This window comes from Dipteris shenzhenensis, chromosome 4, assembly GCF_047967505.1.
Source record: "Dipteris shenzhenensis isolate YYH24624 ecotype China chromosome 4, Dip_SZ_1.0, whole genome shotgun sequence".
NCBI lineage: Eukaryota > Viridiplantae > Streptophyta > Polypodiopsida > Gleicheniales > Dipteridaceae > Dipteris > Dipteris shenzhenensis.
The window spans coordinates 6,399,371-6,414,455 of record NC_141599.1 but is presented as its reverse complement, the minus strand read 5'-3'; the positions used below and the strand labels follow the sequence as shown (position 1 = coordinate 6,414,455).

At 44.2% G+C, this 15,085-nt stretch overlaps 1 protein-coding gene across 1 annotated transcript in view; it reads left to right on the top strand.

Annotated features, from left to right (window-relative positions):
* Positions 1-15,085, top strand: part of LOC147902387 (uncharacterized) — a 151,349-nt gene that overhangs the window by 71,910 nt on the left and 64,354 nt on the right. Inside the window, exon 7 of the mRNA XM_087373655.1 lies at positions 970-1,197. Within this exon, the coding sequence (XP_087229781.1) occupies positions 970-1,197 (228 nt within the window). The remainder of the gene's footprint in view (positions 1-969; positions 1,198-15,085) is intronic.

Below are 15,085 nucleotides of genomic sequence, written 5' to 3'. Positions count from 1 at the left end.
TCTTTTAACTTAAAGCATCACTGTTATGTGCCAACCCTGACATGAAAGCTATGCCATGTTGTATCCAGCTGTATGACAGAATGCAGCTTATTGTGGTATTCTCTGTTTGTATTGAACACTGCAATGTTTTTTCCATTCACTAATTCGCTGTACCCTTTAATGGGTATTTTTTTTGCGCCATATGCCAAAAGCTATAAGCAAACGGATTGGAAAATAAAATCCCATATGGAGTTGTGTTAGTCGTGCCTATATTTTTCCATTCTCTCTTTGGAAATGTACCAATAATTAAAATGGTTAATTCTGTTCATTTGCTTCGCTTGCAGTCTTAATATGCTAAAGCTCCTTTGTATACAAATTACTCTGCAATTTTGTGGATCTCAGTAAGATCAGACCGGAGTATCTGTACACTTTGTGTGCCTTGTCCTACTTCAGGTGTCCTCTTGTTGCAAGACTTCATGCCACGTCTTTATTCCAGAAAATGAGAATTGCAGGTCACAGAACGTCTCCTTGCTCCTTGCAAGGCATCTTGATAAAAACATGGTATTTCTACACAAGATAGAATGGCACTAATTAACTTTCTGCTTGCATCTACTCAATGATTCCTTACATCTTGCAATATCCTTCTGGGGAATCTCATACCTCTCATGTGTATACTTTGCAAAGTCTCTTTGGCACTGGTTTTGAATTGTTGAGCCTTCCCACATGATGGAAAGGCATACTAGGCATTACATCCATCCTCTGCTGATATACCTTTATATGATAAAACTGTTGGGAGATGGGGGTCCTGTATTTTCTCATATGGAATTTCTGTAAGGATGGATTCTATGTCTAAACAGTCGTAGAAAGTTAATGTCTTTCTGCATTTAAAGCATCAGCATGATATTATGAAAGGCATTGCCAAGTGATTAGATATGGTAACATTTTAGAGCGCATACTGAAGGGGAAATTTTACTGGGGTTGTCTCATCAGGAAGGTTGCAAGTGCCTATTATATATGGTTCTCCATGGCCGGGTCGTGTTCGACTTGTGGGAATGGCCAGAATTCGAAATCAAATTCAAACAAGTTGAGGGGGACTTTGACTCGTTCCAAGGGAAATGGATGCTTAAGCAGTTTGGGAGTCAGCATACCTTGTTGAAATATGTTGTTGACACAAAGATCCGAAAAGACTGTTTGCTTGCAGAGTCCATAGTTGAGGAGGTAAAAAATTTATGTGAATTCTTGGACTAAACCTGATGCTGCCTGTTGAAATTATATGGCAACGATATGAGTTGAAACCATGAAGCATTACTGCTGTTGGATTCTTGACAAAGTGCATAGTTGAATATGTAAATAGTTCAAATGCATTCCCGGGTATTGAATCGGATGATGCCTGGTTGAAGTTTATAGCAAGGTTGTGATTCACAATCATGAAGGATTATAGTTTCTGTCTTTTCTTGTTATCATCTCTCAAATTTGCAAGTCTTTGTCATCACATCATGGGGAAGAAAAGGATATTGTAATGCTATCATGACTTCAGACGTGCCGAAATGGATATAGTTTAGACAAAGTGTATCAAGAGAGCTTTGATGTGTTACAAAACTGAAGATTCCTGATTTTAATATTTATATTGAACCTTCCAAGGAAATTTTGCTATTTCAATTTGAACTTGGTGTATGGCAACATCTGTGCATAGTTGCAAGAATGCTGATTGACTATTCTAAGGCAAATGAGTTTTCCTTTCCCTAATATGTGAAAACAGATAGAAACAATGGACTGAGTCTGGTCATTATTAGTTGATGTCGATATCTGTGAGAGTCTTTCATTTTGTTTGTGTGTGTGTGTGTGTTTGTGTGTGCGTGCATGTGCCTATGCCAATGAGACGTGTATATGACACGCGAAAATCTGTCTGCTCCTAGAATGTTACGTGGAATCACGGGTGCAGGCACATTCAATAACCTCCCAGCCAACCTCGGTGGTGGCAAGCTCTCAACAACAAAATCAGATTACTTAAAAGCTTTTTTTCTTGCTTATTGCCAACGAGCCCCAAAACTCCCTAGATGGATCTAGTATGCCACATGTCTTCAAATTAGGGTCCTTCCTTAATGCATCATTTACCCCTCTCTTGGGATATCTTTGAAACCATTTGCCCCTAGGCACATTTCATGCATTTAGGTCCCTTAGCCTTAGATCCACCTAGTCTAGTGCCATATCACCCTCACCAAGGTGACCTTTATTCCTTTTTGATCATTTACATGAAGCCCAAACAAATATAATACAAACATCGATCCTTTAAAGGAAAATGTCGAGTGACTCTTCCGAGGTCATGTTACCTCAACTTGAGCGTAACATTCCTTCCCTCTTCAAGCATCAACGTCCTCGATGATAAAGTTTGGGAACACTCTCCGTAGCTGGTATACGGATTCCCAGGTAGCTTCTGATAGAGGTAGACCATGCCATGCAACCAACACCGTGGGTATCTTCCGATTGCGTACTTGCATTGTTCCTCGGTCCAGGATTCCTGTTGGTTTGCGTCTTGCATTACCCTCTATCTCCTGAAACAAAACAACACCCTCGATTAGTGAGTCACTTGTATGCAAAAATTTCTTTAAACGAGAAACATGAAACACTGGGTGCACCTTACAACCCTGTGGCAATTCTAATTTATAGGCTACCTTGCCTATTCTTTTTAGAATTAACCATGGCCCACAATATCAAGGTGATAATTTAGCACACTCTCCTGCAGTCAAAGACTTAGAGTGCCAAGGAACTTTGAGAAAAACTTTTTCTCCTTCCTCAAATTCTCTAGCGGATTGGTTTTGATCCGCATACGCCTTAGCTCTATCCATAGCTTGGCGGATGTTAGCTCTCGCAAGTGCTAGCATCTCCCGCATCTGAACCACAAAGTTCGCGGCACTAGGCACTTTCTGAGGTATTCCAACTATAGTTGGATTCGCTGGTCTATAACCATAGTTCAGCTTAAACGGACTGAACCCTGTAGAGGAATGTTTTCTATCATTGTAGGCAAACTCTAACAATGGCAACCACTTGTTTCACCACTTGTCCCATGTATGTTGCCTCAATGACACATATGCTCCAAGCATATCCTCTAAAATTTGGTTGATTCTTTCCGTCTGACCATCCATTTCTGGATGATCCCCACTGGTTATTCCCAACTTAGTCCTTAGTGTCTCAAACACCTCTGTCCAAAAACGACCGGTAAATTTGACATCTCTGTCTGACACTATGGATTTGGGTAATCCATGCAAACGAAATATACGTCTAATAAATAAATCCGCCACCTACGGGGCACTAACAGACTCTCTAGTTGGAATGAAGTGAGCCATCTTGGTAAGACGATCAACCACCACAAGGACATAATCATATCTACCTTGTGTCGTAGGCAGACCTACAATAAAGTCCATGGAAATGCTCTCCCACTTACCTAGTGGTATCTCCAAGGGCTGTAAAGATCCGGGTGGCTTCACCCGCTCTGCCTTACTTATTTCACACGAAAAACAACGTGTCACATATTCATGAATATGCTTTTTCATCTTTGGCCAAAAGAAATCTCGCTTCACGAGATCATATGTCTTCTCAACTCCTGGATGTCCCGCACATGGGCTATCGTGGCATTGTTGAATGACTCTCTGCCTGAGATCATTTTGATTAGGTACTACTACCTTGCCATTTCTTTTCAGCATACCATCCCTTATGGCATACCTTGCATAAGTTTGGCCTTTTCTGGATGCCAGGTCATTCTTTTTCCCGGGTTTGAATACATGAGCCTTTGGCCAAAGGCTCTGGACGAACTCATCCACCTTTTGAGTTTCTCTAATCTCGGTCATTAGAGCACTCTCTAATACCGTGAAACTCATATTATGCATAATGCGTGACAACGCATCAGCAACTTTATTATCCTTCCCTCTTCGGTACCGAATCGTCAAGTTAAACTCCTGCATGAGTTCTGCCCACCTAGCTTGGCGGCCTCTCAAGTCAGGTTGTTTACAAAAATGTTTCAAAGTATCATGATCAACATCAACATAAAACTCTGATCCATACAAATAATGTCTCCATGTTTTCAGAGCATGGACAACAGCATACAACTCTAATTTATGAGTTGGGCAATTTTATTGAGAGGGAGAAAGCTTCTTGCTTTCAAAGGCTACTGGCCTTCCCTCTTGGAGGAGAACTGCTCCTACCGCAATGCCACTTGCATCGGTTTTAAGGAAAAACGGTGTCTGGGGATCAACTATTTTTAACACCGGTCCTGAGACCACAGCTTGTTTTATGGTGTTAAAACTTTCCTGTTGATTCTGTCCCCATATAAAAGGTACTTTATCTGAGGTCAGACCAGTCAATGGCGATACTATTTCGGAATATCCTTTGATATGCCTTCGATAAAATTGGACAAATCCCAAGAATGATCGCAAAGCGGTCAAACTCTGAGGGATTGGCCAAGTCAGTATTGCAACCACTTTCTTTGGATCCATTTCTACCCCCTCAGGAGTAATTATGAATCCTAAATATTCAAGTCTTACCATACACAGTATAGTTTTCTTTTTATTTACATAAAGACTGGCTTTTCTTAAAGTACTGAACACTATTCTTAAGTGTTCATGATGCTCAGTAATGCTTTTACTGAATACCAGAATATCGTCAATAAAGTGTACTACAAACTTTCCGATATACGGACATAGTAAATCGTTCATAAGCATGACGAATATAGCTGGAGCATTGGTAAGTCCAAAGGGCATTACCAAAAACTCATAATGTCCAAACCTGCTTCTAAAAGCAGTTTTATGCACATCCTCGGCTCTAATACAGATCTGATGGTAGCCACATTTAAGATCTATCTTACTGAAAATTACGGCTCCATGTAATGCATCTAGCAAATCATCGATCCAAGCCATCGGATATCTGTGCTTAATAGTGATATTATTCAATGCTCTGTAATCTATACAGAGACGAAAAGTATCATCTTTCTTCGTCTTTAATATCATTGGCGAAGCAAAAGGTGAGAAACTTGGTTGAATCTGCCCCAACTTAAGGTATTCTTCTAGTTGTCTTCGTACCTCCGCCTCTTAAGTAAAACTCAACCTATAGGGAGGTCTATTTAAAGGTTCTGCCCCCGGGATTAGTTCAATCTTATGTTGCACATTCCGCTCTAGAGGTAACCCATAAGGTAGCTCATCCCTAAAACAATCAGAGAACTCCTCTGCTATTTGATCAGCGAGCTTGGCCATCTCTCCATTTTGGACAACATCAGTGCTAGCCGAAGAATCATCAATCGGCTCTACCGATGCTGTACAAAGAAACAAAAACTCTTCTTGAGCTTTTCAAATTTCCATCATGGAAACCAACGGTCCTTGAGGTACATCCTCTCACCTCGTAAGATATACAGGACATCATTCATCTTGAATTGATAAATGTGCTTTTTTCAATCTATGGCTGGATTCTTCCTAGAATGCCAAGCCTTACCCAGGGCTATGTCTGCATGAGCAAGCTTAGTCATTTCAAAATCAAGCTTCTCAGCATAGTCCTGAATTCGAAGCTCCAACTGGGTAACCCTTTGGTCCCATACTTCAGTTGAACTTCTGCCATCCTGACTGCATATGCATAGTCAGATAGGCTAGTCTTTAGTTTCAGCCTCTTTACAAGCCTGGAGTTAATTACATTGTGCGTTGACGCTGAGTCAAACAACACAATGACATCATGATTAGCTACTTGCCCTTTCATCTTAATTAACTCCGTATCATTAAAGGCTGTATACCCCGTTGCTGCGGGCTTTGACAGGATATTATCAGGTGCACTAGTTACTAACTTAGCAAGAGACACACATAACAAAAAAGGTACTAACTTTTGAGAAGATCCCGCTAGCTGAATCTGCATCTGTTCTGCTTTGGGACTTCATTTCCACGTCACATTCTGAGACCACCATCTTAGCCATCCGACGATCTTTGTTTCGTGGACAGTCTTTCCACTGATGACGCTGAAGGCATCCAAAACACAAGTCTTCTCTCCTCGCTTTTTCCCTTTGCTCTGGGTTCAAAGAAGACTTCGACCAAGCGCGGGCTGCCATTGGTGTTACTTTTCTTTTCATTCCAATGGTGGTACTTGATTTAGGAGTCTCAACGGGTTTCGCCTGCTTGGCTTGACCACTAGGTTGTGAGACACTCCCCTTGCTAATCCACTTCTTCTTAAACCCAGTTTTCTTCGGGTACCCATACTGAGTCCCAACCTGCACAAACCCACTTGGTCTGTTCCCTTTTGCATCCTCATAGTTCAGGGCTATGGCAATTGCTTCATCTGGCGTGTTCGCATACTTAGCCCGAACTTCCATCTTGATTCGATCATTCAATTTAAAGATAAAATCTTTTACTTGGATTGACTGAGGTAGGGGTTCATCAACCTTCATTACACTTTCTCTGAACTTATCAGTGTATTCCGACACTGATTAATTTCTCTGACAAAGGTTTCGATACTGATCCCAAGCTCGGGATGCTTCGTCGGGAGGTAGGAAGTGTTTTCTAAATTCCTTTTTAAACCCCTCCCAAGTGGTGGATGCTACTCCATCTTTCTGCTATTTTATTCACCACCTGTCCGCTGCCTCATTAAACATATGGGTGGCCTCGCGGATTTTCTTCATATCATTCCTGATTTCACAAATGGCGAAGGCCTCGTCCCATTTGTGTAACCAGGTGTCAATGATATCGGAACTACGGTCAGACATCCGACCATAATACTTTTCTGGCCTATAATTGGCAATATTAGGCACCTTAGCCCTCCTAGGCTCGACCGTACGAACACTGGATTCCGGTTCCATCAGAGATTTACCTTTCTCCTCACGAGATGGTCTGGCAGACATACTATGCACCATTTTCCTAAGCTCAGACTGCCCTACATTGGTTTGTAACTGCTGCGCTAAAATCTGTTGCAAGGCATCCTCTAACATTGCAATTCTGCCAGATAGTGTATGACCTGCTGGGCGCGACACCTGCGGAGTCGGCCGGACTCCTGACTCTACGGGATCCATCCTGGAAGCTTCTTCTTCTACTTCCATTTAGGTCAATGGGTGTGTGTGTTTTTAAAAAATAAATAATAAAAAATAAAACACCGCTTGAAACTGTAATTACAAATCGAAAGTCCAACTTCCAAATTTACATCTAACAAAGCATATACCACACTGTAACCAAAACCACTTTTCCCTGTACTAGGGAAAACTCCTGCAATCCAAACTGACTCAAACACGGAGGCAAATAAACAAGCAAATACTCCAACAAAGCTTAGAAGGCATAGAGAGCTCCCTGGTTATTATTCTTGCTGCATGAAGAGATCAACTAGTCCCTGTAGTCCACTCCAAATCTGCATTTAGGACCTGCCTTGTGACCACAAACATACTGTAGTATCTACCTTTTCACACGAGCTCACGATCAAATGCAACCAACGAAAGCTTAGCTCTGCGGGATGCGAGATGATGGAAACCCAGTCCCATCCACGTGGCTTTTCAGATGTAGCACCAAATCTGCAACTGTACGCGATCCTGCCATCCTTTCACACGCAACTCCAAGGTTGATGAACTACTGCACATAATGTGAACCAGATGACGTAAACAGCCCATACCATTATCTGCTCCTTAGCATACGCCTGGCCAGCCTCAAAACCTCTCGTGATCCCCCTTTTCCAATCACCTGTGGCTCTGATACCAAATGACACGCGAAAATCTGTCTGCTCCTAGAATGTTACGTGGAATCACGGGTGCAGGCACATTCAATAACCTCCCAGCCAACCTCGGCGGTAGCAAGCTCTCAACAACAAAATCAGATTACGTAAAAGCTTTTTTTCTTGCTTATTCCCAACGAGCCCCAAAACTCCCTAGATGGATCTAGTATGCCATATGTCTTCAAATTAGGGTCCTTCCTTAATGCATCATTTACCCCTCTCTTGGGATATCTTTGAAACCATTTGCCCCTAGGCACATTTCATGCATTTAGGTCCCTTAGCCTTAGATCCACCTAGTCTAGTGCCATATCACCCTCACCAAGGACCTTGACCTTTAGTCCTTTTTGATCATTTACATGAAGCCCAAACAAGTATAATACAAACATTGATTCTTTAAAGGAAAATGTCGACTGACCCTTCCGAGGTCATGTTACCTCAACTTGAGCGTAACAATATATGTGCGGGTGTGGACGCATGTGCGTGTATGTGTGTGGGAACCCACATCCATGGATTTCTCCCCCAAAAAAAAACATGTATGTGTGTGGGTACACACACATGCCTGCGCGCGCGTGTGTGTGTGTTTATGGGGGGTGTGTGTGTAGTGTGTGGGTAGAGCTGCGATGGAGAGCTCTGCTGCTCCTCCTCCCTTGTCCGTACCCTGCCCATGCATGCCTGTATGGCCCTCGTCCCCTTCCGTACCCTCCTTCTCAGCCTTTGCGTCCATACAGATCTTGCAGGCTTTGGTCTCTTCCCCGTGCACCTCCGTACAGCTCCCGTACAATTCTGTACAGAAACCATACACTGCTGTCCAGCCCACGGTCCTTTCCGTACAGCCTCAGTGTGCTTCTGTACAGCTGCCTTTCCCCGTCTCAGCCTCTACAGTACCTCTGTCCATACCCTTGCCCTCTCCGTCTGAACATTCTTCCCTGCCTATCCCTTCTCTCCAGCAGCCGACTGCTCCTGCTCTGCAGCATTATGTACAGCCTTGGTCTTCTACTTCAAATCTGCAGCAGCCTTTATCTGAATCGCAACAGCAGCCTCCTACTGCTTCGTCTGATGGTTCCTTTGTCTTCAAAGTTTCAACCCCTCCTTCTGCCCTATCCTCTCCTGCGTGTGTCTTGACTCGGCGGAAGCATGGTGATTTGGCTTCTTCGCGCTTGCTCAAGTCAGCGAAACTGGATATTGCGGATGGCCCCTCTTCTCCCTTTCAGTTGGAACTTCTTCGTTAGCTATGTGCTACTTCTGTTGCAGAAGTTCCCTCCTCGGGTTCACCTCTTGTTCGGTCCTTGGATTCTACCCTTTTGGTCTCCGGTTTTCGACAGGCTCAATAGTTTGGGGTTGTCTCTTTTTTATGGGTAGGATTCTTTCTGCAGCACAACTCCGTCGATGGGCTGAAGCTACAGTGGGTCCGAATATTATTTCTTCCTTTGTCTTTATGGGCAAAGGGTTTTATTATGCCCAGTGTCCTATGACTGAGGTGATGGAGAGTCTTGTTAGCCATGCTGGGGTTCTTGGGGCAGGTTTCTTTGCCTATGTGATGCCCTGGGATCCACCTTTTGACCCGGCTGCTTCCCTTTTGACGTACTGTCCGGTTTGGATTACCCTCAAAGCGCTGCCTGTGCCTCTTTTTCAGCATCTTCCTACCCTTGCAGCTTTTTTGGGGAGGCCTCTGCATATTCCAAGACAGGAGTTCCTGCAGGCTCCTCGGGATGTCGACTTGTGTTCTATGGGATATGATGCAGCCCATGCCTTCTACTCTGAATCTTGATTTGGGATTTGCTCATCTGATGCGAATCAGGCTGCATTTCGCCTCTTTTCCTACATCATGTTATCGATGCCGCCAAGTTGGTCACTTTGCACGTGATTGCTCTTCTGCTTCCAAGACCACTCCTCCTGCTCCTTCCTCAGCTGTCAAGATTACTCTCCCTTCTCCTCTAGTTTCTGCTTGGCTTCACTAGAGAAGCCTTCTCGTACTGTTGCGAAGCACTATTGGAGAAAGGTAGATAAGTCACAGGCCAATCTTTCTGCGGCTACGGAAGTTCAGGATTAGACTCCTATTGAGCATCACCAACCTCCTTCTCCTCAGGATATGGATGTGTCCCTTGATGAGGGCATTATACAAGATGATGTGCTTGCTATTTCTCCGGTTGATACTCGAAGTGAAGCTAATATGATCAGCCCTGATTTATCCGATGTAGCTCCTTTGTCAGAGAGTGCAGACATTGCTCCAGTTCCTTTGCCTGTGATGACTATGCCAGAGTCTCTTTCTCAGGATGCAGATGTCTCTTTTTCTTTGGAGTCTTTTCATCGTATGTTGCAACAGGTTTTTGACCCTGTGATTCAAAATTTCAGGCTCCCAGCTTCTATAAAGAAGAATCACAAGGGCAAAAAACAGGTGGTTTTTATTGATGGTGCAGTTTCTTCACTGCATCAATTTTTAGAAAGCAATAATCTGAAACTGGAGGATGTTGTCTTTGATCCTCCTCTAGTTTGAATCTTGTAACTTTTTACTTGGTTGCCTCATGAGTTTTTCTCTGAGGCTTTACTTGTAAATTTTTACTTTGTACTTATTGGTGGGTTTTTACTCCTTTTTGGGGTTTCCCACAGAAATATAAGATTTCACAACAAAAAAAAGTGTGTGTGTGTTTGTGTGTTGTGTGTGTTGTGTGTGTGTCACAGGCTCCGCATCACGGTCATGTCGAGACAAGGAGGGGATGCCCCCAAGTGTGACCTGTGTGTCGACCCTCTGTTTGAGCCCGTTGTCACAAGCTCCGCATCACGGTCATGTCGAGGCCTCGTCTCATGGGGGTCCATGTGATCTAGCTGAAAGAACTCCGTGATAGAGCTTTGAGAGGGATCAGCCGAGGAAGAAGTCTGCTCTTGTCTCCGTGCTCGGAGTAAACTCTCGCGGTGTCTAAGTGCCTCATGAATGAAACCTACCAAACACTGCTGGTCTGGGTAGGAGAGGAAACGAGCCAAAATCCCATAGCTATCCCTGAAGAGGCAATGGAAACGCCCTCGGATCTCATAGTAAACAGGACACCTGAAGATGAAATGCTCCTCTGTCTCAACCTCCTGCATGTCACACAGTGTGCATATGCGCCTCTCCCTTGGTAGTCGCTCTGCTCTGCCACTCTCGATGCGAAGTCTGTGTGAAGAGACCCGGAATTGTCCAAGAGAGACCCTCAACGAGCGGGGTAGGTGGATCTGTGTGTATCTTGGTGGGTCAATGAAACCCTCCATTGTGATATGTAAGAAGTGATCTCTGTAGAAGTTCACTTGGTCCCAACCAGGTTCGAAATGTGTGTAGCTGTAATAGATCCTCACGGATAACCTGGTTGACCTCGTGTGATAGGAGAGGAGAAAACGGAGCATCCATGCTGTACCGGAAGGGAGGTAGTCTATCCATGTGGAGCCCCAGTCGCTCAAACCATCTCTTTGTGTGTGCATACCAGCACCTTAGGTCCCCTCATGCTGCAAGTGCCATAGAAGAGGATAAAGCTAGCCATGGTAGCCTGCTACGCCCAAAGGTGTAATCCCCATATTCCTTGACTCGGTACATATACGTGATGACCTGAAATGCAGCATTTAGTTGTAAAGGCGGTGACCCAAACTCAGCCTGAATGATCTGGTGAGCACTGAGGAACGGATTGCTTACCACGAATCATCCGTGATAACATGAGAACTTGTAGCCGCTCCACACGGGCCCACTCTGTATCCGACAAGACTGGCCCCAACATGGGCTGATGTATATCCGTGCTCAGCGGACCAAGGAGTCAAAAAGCAAACCCTTGGTGCGTGGATCCTGAAAGTGCGAGCGGAAGCACTGCCTCTCTAGTCTGGTCAGTGAAGCATATTCTCTGTTGAAGCATGCCTGCATCGCGGGTCTCATAGTGAAGTTGGGTCCGGGAAAGATAACCGCAAGATAAGTGTATGATGAAACTACCTCAACAGGTGACTCCTCAAATGTGAACTGCTCCTGACGCATGATGGCTCGAGATGTATTGAAGATCTTTTACCCAGGTTGAACTTCAAATCATACACCTTGGGACAACAAAGTCTTTTGCAGACATAAGCTTTGAAGCTTGGGCAGTTTTTTGGCACTTGATTATGAGAGGTTGCCTTTCTCTCATTTGCTTTGCCAGTTGGTGCATTTACCTTGTATTTCAGCACCATGTCTGGTGGCAAAGATGATTGGTTTGGGCTGATTGGGGCCGATGACAAGCTTGATGGCACCAATTATCCCATGTGGTCATACATGATGGGACATGTTTTGGTTGCCAAGAATCTATGGCATATTGTTTCAGGTTCTGAGGCCAGGCCTACACGCACTGTTACTAGCGCTACACCTGCAACCTCTACTTCTTCAGGTGATGGGTCTTCAAGTGATGGTTCTACTGCTACAGCCAGGAGTCCTGCACCTCCTGCTCCAGGTGCTTTGCCTCCTTCACAGGAGCAAATTCAGTGGGATGGTCGTGATGCCAAAGCACATGCCTTGATTGCTCTTTCAGTGAAACGGGTTATTATGACTCATATTCGGTCTTGCAAGACAGCTAAGCAAGCATGGGATCAGCTTGCATCTTTGTATCAGGTGCGGAATGAGGCGAGGGTTGCCTATCTCCGTAGGTAGTTGAAAGATTTAAAGCTTGATGAGGGTGGTAACATGGATGCCTATCTCACTAATGTGAAGGATTTGAAAGAGCAGTTGGCCAACATTGATGAGATTATGCTTGATTCTCAGCTGGTTTCTAATACCCTTGATGGGTTGCCTGATTCATATCAAGGCTTTGCTCCTACCTTGAGGAGGTTGGTTGCAGGGGGTGATGCCAATCATTTCTCATTTGACCAGCTTGTTGCTCTTCTTTTTCAGGAGGAGCAAAGTCGTGCGAATCCTGCCCATCATAAACACAAAGGTAAAGATGAGATTTCAGCTGGAAAGCCCTCTCATTCCAATGCTGATCATTCACGTGGTGCCTCTTCTTCAGGGCTTCTTCAGGGGATAACAAAACGAAGAAGAGATGTAACTATTGCAGGAAACTTGGGCATGATATTTTTGAATGCAGGAAGTGCATAGCATCTAAAAAGAAAAAGAAAGAGTCTGGTCTTGCAGTATCTGGTTCTTCTAGTGCAGAAGATCGACATGAGTCCGCCAATTTCACACAAGACCACCATTGGGCTTTCTTGGTTCCATGTCAGTATAATCCTGATGTTCATGATGCTTGTATGGCAGTTTCACATATTCATGATGCCTGGTTCTTTGATAGTGATGCTAGCAACCACATCACTTCCTGCAGGAAGTTATTCAGCTCATTGGAGCTTACATCTAAGTGTTAGAATTATTGTTATAATTTAGCAATGACCAATGTAATGTAATAAGTAGGTTAGGGGCACTTTTCCCTCACTTAGAGGTTTTTTCCCCTAACCACAGTTAGTTCACTAACTACGGTTAGTGAAGGAGAGGGTTTTGTCACTTAGACAAAACCTATCACTCTCTTCAGTTGTACTACACTCATCTATTGCAACTATCGTTTTCAGCTCTCTCTCTCTCCTGCTCCTGCTCTCACACTTTGCTCTCTCCCTTCCACTCACATTTGGTATCAGAACAAGTCGATCATCTGCACTTGCTAAGCTCCTTCAGTCTGCTCGCTAGTCACTCTTCATTCCAAGCTTGGAAGAGTCCAGCCCGTACGTGCATCTTCAGAGGCAAGATGCGCATTAGTCCGTACAGCCATTTTGGGCTGTTCCGTACGTCCGTACCAGGCCCAGCTGCCCTACGCCATCCGCACGCTTGCCCGTACCTGCACTCGACGCCAGCCTGTACAGAACGCCGTACAGCCGTACAGCCCCGTTCCGTACAGATCACCGTACATCATGTAGCCCATCCCGTGCCGTTAGGTTCGTCCGTACATCGCCCGTACAGTGCGTATGTTTCCGTACGATTTCGCCGTACAGCCTCACCAAGTTCTGTCCGTTCAGATTTCGTACATCCGTACAGGTGCACGGATCTTGACCGTACAGGCTGTGCTGTACAGTTCCGTACAGTTGCATTCAACTGGACTGACAGTTCTGTACTGTTAGTCCGTACATTTTGAAGGTCACTTTGTAGTTGGGCTTGGAAAGTTGCATTTTTGTAGGGTTTTCTTTGCAGGAGGATATTGGAAAGAGTTTTGTCAGGCTCTTGTGCATACAACCATTGTTTGGCTGTATTTTTGGGAGCACATTTGGAGCTTTGGTAGACAAATTGCAAATTTGGGTTTTTCAGTTAATTTGCCCTCTTTTGGGTGCAATTTCCTTGAAGAAATTTGGGGCTTTTGCAATCACACTGCAATTTTGCAGTGAAATTTGGGGCTTTTGCAGGCAGAGAGCAATTTGTGCAACATTTGGGGCTTTCAGACCATTTGCCCCTTTCTGGTTGCAATTTCAAGCCACAAATTGGGGCTTTTGTGTTGGGAGAGCAATTTTGCAGGTTTCAGTTCACACTGCCTTTTTGTGAGTGTTTTGAAGCACTTTTGGCAGGTTTTGGGAGAGATTGGATGCTCTGGCAGATTTCTGACAGAGACATTACAGAGATTTGAGTTGCTTTTTTAGCCAGTGTTTGGCTGTATTTTTTGGGAATTGTGCACTCCATTCCCAGCAAGGGAATTCAGATTTGCATTTGTTGTATTTTCTTTCTCAGACATGGCCCAACAAAATCAGAATGATTTCCAGTTCAGTGGTCTCTCACAAGAGGATAAGCTGGATGGTACCAACTACTCCCTCTGGAGTTTTATGGTACACAATATTCTGATTTCCCGTAATTTGTGAGACTATGTAAATGGGGATGAGTTCCGGCCAGCAAATGTGGCACCTAATACCCCTCCCCAACAAGGAGGAGGCAAAGGTCGTGCACAGGGTACAGTTGCAGCACAAGTTATTGGTGCAGCTATACCTACCACTCCAGAGCAAAAGAGATGGGATTCACGTGATGCTTTAGCTTTGTCATGTATTTCTCTTTCAGTGAAAAGATTCATCATTCTTTATATACGGTCGTGTAAGACCTCAAAGGCAGCATGGGATATTTTGGAGAGCATGTATGCAGCTCGGAATGATGCCAGGGTGTCTTTTTTGAAAAGAGAATTGTCTCATACACATATGGAAGAGGGTGACTCCATGTCAGTGCACCTCACAAAGCTACAGGATTTACGAGAGCAATTGCTCAATATTGATGAGATCATTTCTGATTCAGAGATGATTACCACTACTCTGAATTCTCTTTTTGAGTCTTATCTCAGGTTTCATACTTCGCTGAATTTGTCATTGAGGAGGGGTGCAAATCCTCTCAATTTTCAAGAGTTGATAGGACTTCTGTTGCAGGAAGAGCAGACCAGGAAAAACATGGCTTCACGAG